The 14,854-nt window shown below is 38.4% G+C and overlaps 1 protein-coding gene across 4 annotated transcripts in view; it reads left to right on the top strand.

Annotated features, from left to right (window-relative positions):
* Positions 1-14,854, top strand: part of LOC103476925 (Kv channel-interacting protein 2) — a 98,491-nt gene that overhangs the window by 65,484 nt on the left and 18,153 nt on the right. The window contains exon 1 of one of the 4 annotated variants that reach the window (XM_008429675.2): positions 9,591-10,516. The exons of the other annotated variants lie outside the window; for them this stretch is intronic. Within the exon in view, the coding sequence (XP_008427897.1) occupies positions 10,411-10,516 (106 nt within the window). The 5' untranslated portion in view covers positions 9,591-10,410. Of the gene's footprint in view, positions 1-9,590; positions 10,517-14,854 lie in introns of those variants that run through there. 4 annotated transcript variants of the gene reach the window in all.

Genomic DNA, 14,854 nt, shown 5'->3' with positions numbered 1-14,854 from the left:
GCCTGCCTCTGCTGATTTCAGTTGGTCTTGCTCTCTTTGGTAACAGCTGACGGGTTTAATCACAATTCACCAATTGATCGAATCTTGTCCTCTTCTTCACTCTCCTCGTCCACTCCCTCCGCTGTTATTGATGAAATCTTTCTTTCTGATGTGCACTACTTCCTCAGCGTAAGAAATGAGTTCTGTGAATGGTTGAAATTCTTTCTCCTTCGAATGCATATTTATCAAAGCTGTGCTTCCCTCTGTGTCTTTGCAGCATGTGTAGCGTAGGTTGATTTGTCCTCTGCTACAGGTTGGATCATTTTATGCTTTTTTATTTGCTGCTGATTCAGCACCACGTCATGTCCAACGTCCATGTTGTCATTGCCCTGTTCTTCACTGGGCCATGGAGTCTGGCACCATGTCCTTAATTTGATTGGTGTGAGGAGACTGAAGGGGTTCTTCATGGAGTAATTGGAAGCCTGTATTTTGTCTTCATTATAAATTAGGATAAACATTCCGCTTTAACACTTAAACACTAATTATTTAAAATCAATAAACTCATAGATTCCCGACTATTGTCTCTTCAACGCACTTCTTTTCTACATTTTCTGGTGAAGTGACAGAGCTACAGATCTTTTTCAAAACTGCTGCATACTTTTATCACCTTAGTTAATATGTAAATCATATTTGAAGGAATTCTCAAATAAACCTCGGATGTGCCTCTCTGTACGTCTGTGTGTTTGCGAGTACCATAACACAGTACGTGTGAGTGCATACATGCTTTAACCTACACTGACCTCTACTGGAGGTTGATTAAAGCTGCATGGGGGTCATTTGATTACTGTGTGTATTTTTATTTACAGTTCTGTTATGACATTCTTCCCACAACCCAAGGCAATCTCACCATTTTCTTTTACCTGTCCAAGTCACTTCTTTATTATTTTGTAATTCTCTTTTCTCTCCTACCACCTCCTACTCTGTCTTACTCCCCCCACCCCTTATCACCTTCTTTCCCATTCTCTTTCTTCTCACCCAGTAGGCCCCTATCCATCCAGCACCTGCTCTCTGGCACTGTAAGATTCAAAGTTCACTCATTCTGCATTTGATTCATGAAATAAATAAAACATTGTTCATTTCCAACCCTGAGTACACGCCTGCCCGGGTGAGTTTTTCTAGCTTCCTCCCAACATTTTTAGTAGCTGTGTTTCCAGTTCCTGTTGCAGAGCTCAGTGTTTACATGCTGTGCTGCTTGCACCAGCCCGTGGTGTATTCTGATGCTTTGTGTGCTGCCATGAGCCATAACTAACACAACACCGTGCCAGACACGCCACGCCAGACATGAATGAAAGGCTGCATATTGGCCGGCTGATTGGTTGCTTTTTCACCTACTTCTTCCGTAACGTTGTGAATGAAAAACAAAGTGGTCCTCATCAGAGGAGTCCATGCATGAATGCACTGTGTTTGTTTAGGTGTGGCATAATACATGGGAAAAAAAAAATCCATATGCAGAGTACGTCATGATGCCAACAGGAGGCGAAAGACGACAGCACTGCTGATTACCTGAACCAACATGTCAAACAACTGAAAGTCACGTTGATGCCCAGCGATCATTTTTAGATGAGAGCTTTTTTTCGTAGGCAGCCCTGAGGAGGGCAGTGGAGGCTTTTACGCCCTTATTTTTATGCCGATTTTTCCACTGTCTTTCTGGCTGTTCATGAAGAAAAGTGAGAAGAATCTTCTATTGTAAATTAGAGGGTTAAATGGAATAAATTAGATGCCCAGAGGTGCAACCTGCAGATTTTAAAAATTCCCACGTTGTGAAATATACTGTAGTAATTTTTTTAAATCTTTATGGAACTTCTATTTCAGATCTCTGGAGTAACCTATTTACAGTTCTTTCAAAAACACTTAAATGCCACAATTATTAACATTTTCATGCATTACAATAACAAGCTGCAATGTGTCTTATTGTGATCTTATGTAAAAGACCCACAATTAGTAAATTATAAATAACTTGGATAAATCTCATCTGCATATTTTTATCGGCCTATTGAGTCAATACTTTAGAAGTAGAAACAGTTATAGTTGTCACACTGGATGGACATTGTTTGTGAACATTAATGTTCAGGTTTGTGCTTAGGGTTGTTTAAGCTGCTGGTAGTTGAACTTTTGCCCTCATCCTAAATCTTTTGCCACCTCCAACAGGTTTCTGTCCTTGATTGTCCTGTAGTTGACCCTCCTTATTATCTCCCCAGGACTGAAAAGTTCCTTTGTCCTTGCTAAAGGAATAACACTTCCATAGTATAATGCTGCTGCCACCATGCTTTGCTGCCGGGTTGGTGTGATTTCTGAGTTAATTTTCTGCCGCACAAAGTATTTTGCACAATGGCTAGAACATTTAACTTTGACCCCCATCTAACCAGAGGGATTTCTTTCACTTGTTTGCTGTACCTCCTGCTAAGCTTGTGACAAACAAGACTTTTTTTTAAATCGTTTTGTTAGCAATAGCTTTCCTCTTCCAACTCTTTTATGAAGAACAAGTTCACTGAGTGCACAAATTGTCCTGTTGACAATTTCTTTGACCTGTGATCTCGGCACCTTCTCAAGATTCATCCTGGGCCTCCAAGTGACTTCTCCAGTTGATGCTCTTGTTGCTAGGAGATGAACGCCTGGTGATGTATCGGTAATTTAGCAGTTGTGCCACACTCTTTCTGTTTTCTGATGATAGAAAACAGATGTGCAAAAGTTGAGGCATTGTTAATAATCGAGCCCTCATTTAAATCTCTCCACAATGTTCTCACTGATCTGTCTTCATAGTGCTTATTTATTAATGTTCTCTCATAAATATTTGAAAATGGCTGCATTTATATTGAGACTGGATTCTGTAGGCAAGTTGTTGTACTGTATTTTGTTTTGGGGTTTTGGAAGGGGCTAAGCATTTCAGTTTTTCATTTGGGAATGATTTTAGGAGTTGTGTAACCTTTTTCTTCAATATTCCTCTGCTTTGTGTGGGGCTAATCCATCACATATAATTCAGATAAAGTACTTTGATGTTTGTGGTTGTGATGCGAAAAAATAGGAAAAAAGTCAAAGGGTGTAAATACTTTTGCACTGCTCTGTGTTTTACACAAAACACTAAGCAGAGAGGAAAGAAAATTGTAACTGTTAAAAGCTTTTTTTTAATCGGTTGATACCAAGACTGAAGGGTATTGATAAATATAAGTATATCAATAAATTGTAATCATTACTTCTTCTCAGTTGTAGCCCTGCTCCTCAGTGTGGTATTTGATCTTTGCTCTACATGCCCACTAGATGTCCTTGTCCACCTCCGTAACCTTTAGTTTCATTTTAATCACCTCCTCAATCGTGTCGTAATATGTTTTATTGATGTTGTGTGAGAGTGATCACAGTGATATGTCGCCTTTGGCTAAAGAGAATATTATTACTGTAGATTGATGGGGAACTTTTTATTAAGCTGTGTGATGGCAGAAAAAATAAAATTTACCATTTTGATCACAGCAGTTCTTTGTTTTTCAGACTCCATTCTTGTTTTCAGTGATGGCCAGTCAGTGAAGCTAAAATTGACACTGATGGCATTAAGTAAGAATAATCAGCGGGAACGAGGGTTTACATTTAAGGCTCTAATGGAGCAAGAGTCAACGTTAACAGATCATTTGTTTAATTTTAACCTTTAGTGGTGAGGATATCAATTTATTTTACATGGCATGCCTGTTTTTCACAATTCTGTATTAAATTCTTAATTACTGCTTCAAGTTAAAATCCACCAACCTAACATAATCTTCCCATTTGCCAACCTACTGATTCAAAGCATTTCCCCGAGGCCTTAAGCTTGACACGCACTAACAGTACATGTAAGCACTGACACATACATCAATACAGCCATTTGCCGTAGCACCACAAAACCCTTAAACCCACCAGCACAAATGTGAACAACAACCTCTACAGTTCAGCTCTTATCAGTTGATCTGTTTACCCTGAGAGATCACATCTCAGAGCATCTTGAAGTATATTTAGCAGCAGAATAAATTTGGAAAAATCAATAAGGAGCCTGGAAAGGAAAGGAAGTGTAGATTTCGTTCTTAAAACTGAGCTCTTCACGTTTTAAAGGGTGTCTTGGAAAAGTAACAGATGTGGTGCTTTTAAAAGAGTTTTAGACCGTTTTCTGTATTTTGAATGTGAGAAGAGCATTTTGGTGACAAGTAAATCATGCCAATGACCTTATTCTTGAGCTCAGTTTTTGTAAATGCTCCTTCCTCAGCAACTTCACGTATATGTGTGAATGCAATTTGCCTGCATAGGTTGCAGATATGGTAAGGCTCTGATGGGAACGTTTCATCATGTAGTAAATTATTTATTTTCAATATTTTCTGATGTACTAAATTTCATTCTAGCTATGCATTTAACAATAAAAATTGATGACAGAAAAGCTCTTTTAACCTGAGATGAACTAATGTAGGTCTATTAAAAAAAAAACGATCTACATTGTGTGCTATAGCTTTAACTTTGGCTATAGCACACATTTGCTTCTGAAATGTCACAAAATGCATTCCTATTCATTGTTGCGTTAATTTTTCACCAATATCTTGTATTTATGAGTCTGTCCACTGTGCAACGCCTTCTCTAGCACATCCCAAAGATTCTCAACGGGATTCAGTTCAGACCTCTGAACAACACAATCGATCCATGTGTGAAAATAATTTTTCATGCTCCCTGAGTTTAGTTGTTTTCAGATTGAATGAAGGCTGGCATTTTCATCTTGGAACACCCCCTTGTCATCAGGGGAGAAACGATACATTGACAGAATAACCTGGTCATTCAGGTTGCCTGCTGACCTCATAATGTTGCTCAGTTTGCGCCTGACCAGCTGCAGTCACCCCCAGATCACAGGTTTATTACACAGATGTTCAATCCCTTGAGTTCCCTTCACATTGTGAGTGGGAAGGCTTTGACTTTCACTACATAGCCCTGAGTTTTATTGTTGTTTTTCTTTAGATTTCACCAATCATTTAAGTAGTCACCGATCATGAGTTATAAAGGATTTTTTTTTTACCACATTTCTTCCTCAACGACGATGGCTCCCCACTGTCCTCCTAGTTTTTAATGATGCACGGCATCATTTCTCGTCCCAATGTCAGTAGTTTCTGCAGTCGCCTTAGAAGTTTTTCTTTCTGTTTGATTCCAATGATTTGACCCTTCTTAAACAGGCCACCATCTTTCCCACAACCACAGAAAGTCTTTTCCTCATGTCTTGTTTAGGAAATGAGAAGCTCATTGCATCAGCCATGGTTAAAAAAAAAAATAAAATAAAAACACTTGTGCCAGCTAGAAGACAATTGTTCATGCAATAACTATCCAACAGGAAGCTCATACCTGCATGCATGTGGCAATTTATTTTTATTTGTTATTTTTGTTTTGGCCAGGCAGTGTACACATATATGTGGGCATGTGTGTACATGGAGTTTGAGGAAATGCCTCCAAATTCTATATAACAGTGTTTACTTAGATTGAATGATGGAATATTCTTCTATAGTTTCAATACCAATATGTGGTATTTGTGTATTTTTGGACCTGTTTTAACTTTAGGTGGCATTCTGTGATCAGCAACAAGTGGATGAAGGACAGCTTTGAATAACTTAATTCTTCTCTCAACTATTGAAAACTAGAATATTTCCAGGACTTTCACTTGCATCTCTTTAAAGAAACTTTAAAGCATTGCAGGAATGTGATGGAAAATTTTAGCTATTTTCAAATAGCTTTTTTGTCTTTTTGTCTTTATAGTGAATAAACTTGTAATTAGACTCGTTTGTTTATTGAAAGAGCCAAAAGTGCATATATTTTTAGACTCTTTTTTGTTAAATTTTCTCCCAACTCTTTTCATGCTGCCTGTATAACAAAGGGCTGTTTTAGTTTATTTGCACACCACTGATGTTTCTGTAAAGAATGAAGGTAGATTGGTAAATCAAAGCTGATGCGCCTCTTAACAAGAACTGCAAGTAGTTGCAGAGCTGCATCAGTGTTCTACATATGTAAACACAGCAACAGCTTCCACTCCTCTAATCAGGCAACACAAAGCAGCCCCTCCTCCTTGTAATCACTTGTCAGACTTCTGAAAATATATCTCCTTCTTGCAGTTTTGCTGAAAGGTGGAGGAGAAAGTGTGATGTGTGTAGCAGTAGAGGACACATCTGCAGATCCAATTTTCCATGGTGACAGCCTGAATGAGGCGAAAAAGCCTCCAGGAGGGGACAGATGCTGGTGGCTAATAAAGAATAGATGTCTTTTTCCCCTGAAAACAGAGGAATCTGACCTTAGCAACTCTTGAACATGTCCTTCCTTTGTTCTTTCATGTTCTCTCTGACTCTTTTTCATTTCTTTGGCAACAGCGTGCCCTTTTCCTCGGTTTCACTCCACCTTTGCATCTCTCCAATCGAATGAAAAATCTTCAGTACCTAAATAGGCAGTAAAATCATTTCTAGCCAACAGGTTAGGCTCAGATTTCACATTCTGCTGTCTCCATCTCTGTTGTGAGTGTGTGCTTCAGTATCACTGCGTGTACATTTATTGTTTCTGCGTTAGCACAGCCCGTATACATTACTGTCATAGAGCGAAGAGATAAACTTCTTGGTGTCTGGTTGCCTTTGCGCTGTGTATGAGGATATTGATTTCACGCAGAAGTAGTTTTTCTGTCACCTTGTCTGACTTGTGTTTACATTTGTGCAACTTTCGGTAGACATTAGGGTGACCCACACAGTCCTCTTCTGTTTATTAGACATTGCAATGCTATAATGAGGTATAGTCTTGAATCACCATGTCTTAAATAAGCGATAGGAATGTCAAGAAAGAAAGAAATTGATACGCAGCTTGTTAGCAAAGTTACTACTTTCTTCCGCAATTCCTCTCTCAAAGAAACATTGAAAGCGAAACATATTGAGACAGTGGGACTCAAAGGGAACACATATTTGTCTCATTCTGTTATTTGTGCTGCACAAGATGATACCCTCACTTGAAGCCATGCTAGCAGAAAACATCAGATGGTGGTTGATGGCTACAGACTGCATGGATTCCTATTCGTATTTATTTGTCCATGCAACATTACAAGCTGACTGTCTGACAGTGGCAGGGTGTTTTATGGAAAAAATAATCACATAACTTATTATTCTATGGTTTCTCTAAACCTGAATGAGTGTGCATGTCTGTTTGTCCATTGTGTCTCACATTTGTATTCCGCCCCTTTTTTTATGATACCCCTAAAAAAAAATCCCGACCATGTAGCAGTTACCTAATTGCAATTAAGAGTCCATCAGTGTGTGATTTTATCTCAAAACTGAACAAGTTTTTTAAATGCATCAGAAATATTAAGGAGGAGCTGCAGAATCATTCAGATCATACAAATGATCTCTAAAAGGTGATCTATTAAAAATTCTAAAGTCAAGCTTCCAGCAGCAAGTAGTTTATATTTATTTCTTTTATTAATATGATCTTAATTTAAAGTTGGTAATATTTAATTAAGAGGTGATGCAAATGCAAATTTCCTTTCGAAAATCTTTGCTTCCCCTAAACAGTCTGACTGCCGTCGCCACCAGCAGGAATTGTCTTCACCTTAGCATGAACATTGTGTCCTTTTGACCTGGGTTGTTTTTAAACAGACTTTTTTTTAGATGTTTTGTTGGCTCTAGTGGCCTTTATTTGAAAGTAGTTTGACAGGAAAGAGGGTTATGAGAGAGGGGGAAGACATGTGGCAAATGTCACCAGGCCAGGAATTGAACCTGTGACCACCGGCATGAGGACTAAGGCCTCAAGACATGGGTTGTGCTTTGCCCCTGCACCACCACAGCACCCACCTGGGTTGTTTTTAACCTGGAAAGCAAGATTTTGGTTAAGACTAAGGTGTTTTGCAGAAATAAGTATAGCATAATCTTCAACAAATGGAGAGTCTCCTTTTGTTGAGTAGGAAATCTGCTCGTTTTATTTTGTTTTCACAAATCTCACCTACCCTTCCTGCATTGCAGGATCTATTAGTCATTCTGGAAATAAGAGTGCTTTCCGCTAAACCTTTTAGTGTGGCCAATAAGCAAGCACACATCCATTTGAAACATAACCTACAGAGTGTGAAGGAAACACTCAATGTTTTTGATTAAAACAAATGTGTATGCTACTTCATCATCCATATAGGCAAATGGTAATTCTGTTATAGTGAGGAAGGTTTAATGGCTCTATTTGTCCATAAAACATTTTAAAATATGGAAACAAGAAGCAGTTTGTTTCAGGCTTTCTTTTCAGGTTGTCTATCTCTAAAATTTGCCTTTTCAGATGCACTTATGCTGTCATTTCAGTAATGATTAGAACAAAATTAGAAGTTGCTGCTCAGTGTCTTAAAGTTTCATCTTATAGTGCTGCGTTAACCCATTGCTGGTCTCTGCATATTTCCCACTATCTTAGACAGATGTTGAAGAGACTGGAGTATGAGCCCCACTGGGGTGCATTCCAGTTGGAGTTGGGCTTAATTCTACATAAGTTTTCTGGTTTCAGATCAACGACTGAGTCTTCAGTTTGTATAGAGGAGCCTGTAATTGATCAGTATTCATATCCCACAGAGAGAATTGCATCCTGACAGAGAACATCATGTGGAAATAATGGATACTTTCTCCCATAAACGAGTCAAAGTCTTTTCTAAAGACTTTGTTTGCAGCAGCTGTTCTCCCCAAAGAAAAAAAAACAATACTTTATCTCTTTAGAATGAGCAGTGCTCAATTTAAGTTCCTTGGTTAAAGAAACAGTTTCATTACATTTAGAGTTGTCAAGCAGAGTTCACTGAACTTGTAAACATGCTGCTTTGAACAGATAATTTATTATATAAGCTAATAAACTCTTACATTTTTAGTATGTTAGTAGAAGTTGCAGCAGCTTAGATTTCCGTAGGATCGACCAAAACTCTTTAAAGTTTAAATAGAATCCCTAAATTATATATATTTTGCCAATAAACTGTCTAAATAGGTTATTTAGGGTTTGTTTGCTTTTTTGTGGAATTCTTTTGTGTCTGGGATGTTACCTAATATAGAAAGAAAGTTTATAAGTATGCAACAGTGCTTCCCTCCTCCTGACCACAACCCCACTTTTCCCCTCCAGTCCACACTTGGCCACACCCCTCCGTGTCTCAAGGCTCCTCCCACCTTGCTGAGATTTCTCAAAACGTGTAAGGGCTATGCTTTCCCACGGGGGTTTGTTACACATTAAGTTTCTTTCTAGTGTTTCTTCCTCGTTTTGCGTTAAATGTTCTCTTGAGCACCACCAGCTGAATGTGTCTTCACAGTGTTAGGTCAACGTAAGTTAATTACACATTTACAAACAGATTTCACAGTCTGGGAGTGATGCATATAGATTTATGCTCTGTTTGCTTTAATCTTTGGTGTTGGTTTCTTAAACTGAACATTGCCTGTAAAAAAAAAAGCTTACAATTTGTTGCATACAGAACTTTCACAGGAAGACGTTTAGAAGTTAATGGAACATGATATCAACCTGTAGGCATTTGCCCGCTGCAGAACGGATGCGACAGTCGTGTTGCAGTCAAAAGATGCTTGCTAGGTCATATTTGAATTTGGATGAACATTATTGCATATTGTCTTGCCAATATTTTCCCCACTTACTTTCCGTTTCCAAGGTAACCTCACTGTGCAAATTAATCAAATGTTACTGGAAAGAGAGGACATTTCTTAGCCCCCCCACCAACAATCTCTGTGTCACTGTTTGTGCGTGTGCATGCTTCTTGCCCACTCTCTGCAGCAGATAGTTTTTCCTCCCTCCCTCTCATTTTCTATGCCATCTCCAACTCATCCTCTCTCCCCTCTTTTTATCTGCCGGCTCTCTCTCACTCACTCTCTTTTCCCCTCACAACATTCACTTCCTGACAACCACTGCCAAAAGGACTAACAGGCGGGCAGCATAGCCCCAGATTCCATCACTCGAGGAGGGCCTAGAAGAAAATAAAAAAAAAACACAGACAAGACAGAAGAGAAAAAAAAAGTTCAAACTGGAGCCCAGGTGTTTTGACACTTTGGATGTCTGTGTCGCTTGCTTGTAGCTTCAGCATTAATGGCAACCAATGGCGAATAAAGGAGGTTGACTGAGGACAGATTTTGTGAGATAGCAGGGGAATATCAACCGGTTCAAGCCAAGTCGTCTGGAGTATTAATTTGAAGTTTTCACAACTTATTCACCCCTTTTGCACCTGAAAACTTGCAACTGGATTGAAGTTGATAAAAAAAGCTACAAAGGAGAGTCAAGGACAACTTTCCTAAACTTGGACAAAGTGTTCAGATTGGGCGTGGCTGCATTGCTGGCAAGGATCAGGGCAGCCCGACTTGGCTTGGTGATACGGTTCTGAGCGATGACATACGGCGGTCCCCCAGGATGCTGAGCTTGGATGGCTTGGAGATGATCGCTGTGCTGGTGGTCATGGGTCTCTTCATCAAAGTCCTGGAACAATTTGGGATGTTCGAGCCTGTTGGTGGGGAAGGTAAATCTCTTTGTTTTATTTTTTATTTTTTTATAGTTATGTCAAATATGATTAAAGTTACATCAACGCACAACTGAATGCATGAAAGGTTAGTTTTATGGGTGCTGCCCTTTTCCTCCGGTCCTCAGTTGGCAGCAGTGCTGCCTAAGGGTTCCTGTTACCGGTGGGCCGTGCAACACTCTATCCCTCCCTCTCCTTCCCAAACACACACACACAACCGTGTAACTTTAGCTGTGTGTGTGGACTTTCTCTGCCCCTTGGGTGTGTGCTTTTACCTTTCAATCGATAACACAATGGAAGGAGTGGGTCTGAGTGCTCTGAAGAGACACTAGTTTCACTGAGGGAGTGCCAGCGTTACTTTTAGAGCTCACATTAGCTCACGAGGTTTATATGGGGATGCAGAAAGAAAGGAAATATGGCTCTGCTGCAGATTATAGATCAACATGTTTTGTGGTCTAGATTGACATAATGCATGTTAAGCAACCTAATTTCATGCATTAGGTTTTTCTATAAAAAACTTTCTTGACATCATAAATTGGCATGTTTTACCTTCAATCCAATTTTTGTGATAACTGAGTAGATGTATTCTATTCTATTGCAACAGTGATTCCCTCTGAATATATTATTCTATATATACTATATAGAAAAATTTTATATAGAATATAGAATTAGTCTATATTCTAGAATATAGAATAATATGCTATTCTAAAAGAATAGCATATTATGTTCTCATCATCCATCAGCAGGCTAATTCCGTACCAAATGCAAAGTGATAGACATCGACAGTACATTGGGAAATAATTTCCCTTTAACAGTTTACAGCTCTATTTACTTGGTGTGAATTTACATATTTCCAATTTTTGTAGATATAAAACAAAGAAAACTTGTGTAAAAAAAACCCAACAACAACAAAATACTGCTTATAAAAAGGTGAAAACGTTTTCTTAATCAACCGGGCAGTGAGTCCTGATTACCTCTGTGGGTTTTGTTCTTTTTAACAGAATTGTTTTAATTCAACAGTGGAGGGTTTTTATCCTTTTCCATGACAAAATTACAGTCAAACTTTGGATATTTCTAAACTCTTTTTTCAAGCCATTCAGAAGTGGACTTGCTGGTATGTTTTGAATCATTTCTGTGCTGCTAGACCCAAATGAGCCTGGTGGGGTTTAGGTCACAAACTCTGTATAGGTCTATATTTTGAGAGCCATGTGTTTTTTGAATCCAGGTCCGTTACTGTGTGCAAATAGATTTTACAGAAGGAAACAGTAACAGTAACAAGTTTACTGAAGTTTTGAGTCTAAAAGAGAATTCTTTATGCTGTTGAGAGACTTTTATTTTATATCTTCATTTCTTTATTCTGTCTTATTTTTCATGTCCACATTAACAGCATGTTGATTCATGTGGATTTGATTTAAATCTGGTTTTGTTCTTTTGCTATTTGTAATTTCTGTACCATAAAACTAATCAACTGTAAACTGATACACACATGCCTGATTTGCTACATGAAAATATCACTCATTTTTCTGCCTCATATTTGTATAACATTAAGTGGAAGACCAGCACTTTTTTGTCTTTTTTTTAGCTTAAAACACTGAGCTTAACCATATGTTTAATTGCATTAAACATTGCGATCACACTTGGAAAAGAATAAAAGCTAAAATTGTAGTTATGTTAGCGTTGACAGGACATTTTGTTTCTTTACCTCAGGAGTTATCACCAGGCTTTGCTACGCCTGTCTTATCAAAAATGACCCAAGTTTTGCCCTCCTTGCCTTCAATCTGCTCAACATTGTTCACATCTTTTTATCACTGTTTTCACTGTGACAATAGGGGCAGATGGGCAATCTTGATCCTATCGTCTGTTCTCCTACCCTGTCTGCAATATGCTGTCTGGATCCTAAGATTTCTCTTTTAATGACCATTAGCACTAATGCGCTGTACTCCAACTATAGATAATAATTTGAGAGACAGGCTTGCAGTATACTAAGATAAAAACAGCAAAGATTGACTTTTTTCCTAGCAGATCATCCTGAAGCCACTTTTCATCCCTGATGCACCCTTTGGACTGACTCCAGCAGTCAAGGTGTGCCAGCAGCTCTGTCATCTAAAAAAAACAAAACAAAACAAACAAACTTGGAAACCTAATATCCATGCCTCTGCACTCCACAAGTACTTGTACGCAGAGGCAATCAAACACAGACATACGCAAACACATGGAGCTCAATTTACATTATACTTCCATTCTTGAGAGCATTTCAGTGTTTAACATATTTTGATAATATTTAATGAAAATTGCTGCCTTAATGAGAGTATATCTGCGTGTGCCAACTCCTTGGTGAGTACTTAGGCTAATGAAATTTTTTAATGGAGGATGTTAGTCCAGATGGCAGAATGACTGTAGCGTTCAGACTCCTCAGAATCACTAAAGGATTTGGAGACAACTTTCAGTGTGTGCTATCCACTTGTAAGCATGGCTCCATAATCATTTGTTTGTTCAGATTGTAAGCAACTTATTATGTTGAGGTTTTGCTGTAATGTTTTTATTTATTGACTAGTAAATCAATCTGTTACTTTTACATGTTTGCATTAGTCAATATAGTGGCTGCTTCTTTATTTAGATAATGCATGTTGGTTTTAATATGTTTATGTAATTTTTTTGTGAACTAAACAATGAAAAGTTGAAAGAAGCAAAAAAAAAAATTGCATGTTTTTGCCATAATTTTTTCTTTTTAAGACCCGTTCTGTGTCATTTTCCAGTGAGTCAGAGCAAGGAAAGTGAGGAAAAAAATAAATAAATAAATAACGTTTCAGGCTCATTAATTTAATGAGCCGTGTTGCTGACCCTGGAATAAATAAACAGGATCTAATTTTGCAGAAAAAAAAAAAGTAAAGTGAACATCTCCTTCCGAGTGTTTATGAAAAGCACTTTAGTCTCAAAGTTTTACGAGTTATGGACATATTTTAGAGTAATGGGTATTGACAGGGATGTGCTATTTAGTTTATGAGGTGGATATTGAATGGGTTGGTCTGTGCAATACTGAGTGGCATAATGTCTGATGAAACTACTTCTTTCCCTCGCTTCTTTTTCCATAGCTTTACAGAACTTTAATGTACCTTACAGTACAAACACAATGATTACGTATAACTCTTTCAGAGTCTCGTAGGCATAGATACCTTTATGCATCTCCCAGTCGTTACGAAACACAAATCACCTCAAATCTACTGTTTGTGTATTGTTTCTTTTCGTCTTTTCATGTCAAATCTTGTGTGAAAGGTTTGGCATGTTTCCATGTCCACCACAGCATTTTTTCTTGTCTTTCATCTTGAAGGAAATGAACTTGGCACTGGGCTTTGTGAAGTAGTTAATGCCTGCGACAAGAATGAGGACTTGAGGGCTCCTTCATCACTTTTGATACTCTTATGTGTCATATCCGTTTTAATGACTTAGAAGCTGGAGAAGAGCCACAGCTACAATAACAGTCATCGATCCATTGTCTTTTCTTATTTGAAATCAGGTTGCTGAGGTACAAGGCCGAGGTTAGAAACTCACATATCCTTCTCCACCAGCTGCTGCTCTTCATTCCAAAGCATTTCTAAGCTAAAACGAATATTTAGTCTCTTCAAAAACGTTCTGTCTTTCCAAGGTCTCCTCCCAGTGGAAAAGACCAGAAAAATCTTCAGAAGAAGACATATTGATCAAGTACTGCCTTAGCTGCCTTGTTTAGGTGCAAAGCAGCAGCAGCAGCAGCTCCCTCCAGATGAGCAGCTGAGCATGTCAGGGTGGTCTAAAGTTAAGCTCAGTCACCTTATGGAGAAAATATTTGACCCTTGTTATGATTCATATCTCATAACCATAGACAGAGGTTGGAATCTAAACAGACTAATAAATTGAGAGCTTCACTCTTTGGCTCAGCTATTTCTTTTTGTCCACACAACTGCAGCAAAAGTTGGCGCTAAATAGTTTTGACATGCCAAACTGCATCATATTTGTGCACTACATTTGGGTTGATTACAATGAATTCCAATAACATACATAGGAGTTATTATTTATAATGTGAAAAAAAAACTGAATAAGTTCAAAGGGATGGGAATATATTGTCAAGGTGCTGCAGCGCAATGCCTCAAAGAATCAGATGACAAAATGGAGCAGGCTGAAAGGATCTTTACGCGATGTCTGGAAGACAAAGCTTAATGTTAGGGTTAGAAAGATGTAGGTATCGTTAAGTGCAGAAGCTTCATGGTTTATGTCCAAATGTGAAAGCAGCTATTGAAGATGTTGGGCAGTGATAGAGTGGTATTGGTATAATGCAGAAGAATAAGTGCTGTTAAAATGTTTTAC

The sequence above is a fragment of the Poecilia reticulata genome, linkage group LG15 (genome assembly GCF_000633615.1).
Source record: "Poecilia reticulata strain Guanapo linkage group LG15, Guppy_female_1.0+MT, whole genome shotgun sequence".
Classification (NCBI taxonomy): Eukaryota; Metazoa; Chordata; class Actinopteri; order Cyprinodontiformes; family Poeciliidae; genus Poecilia; species Poecilia reticulata.
The sequence above is the reverse complement of the archived record's forward strand: the minus strand, read 5'-3'. Positions and strand labels throughout refer to the sequence as shown.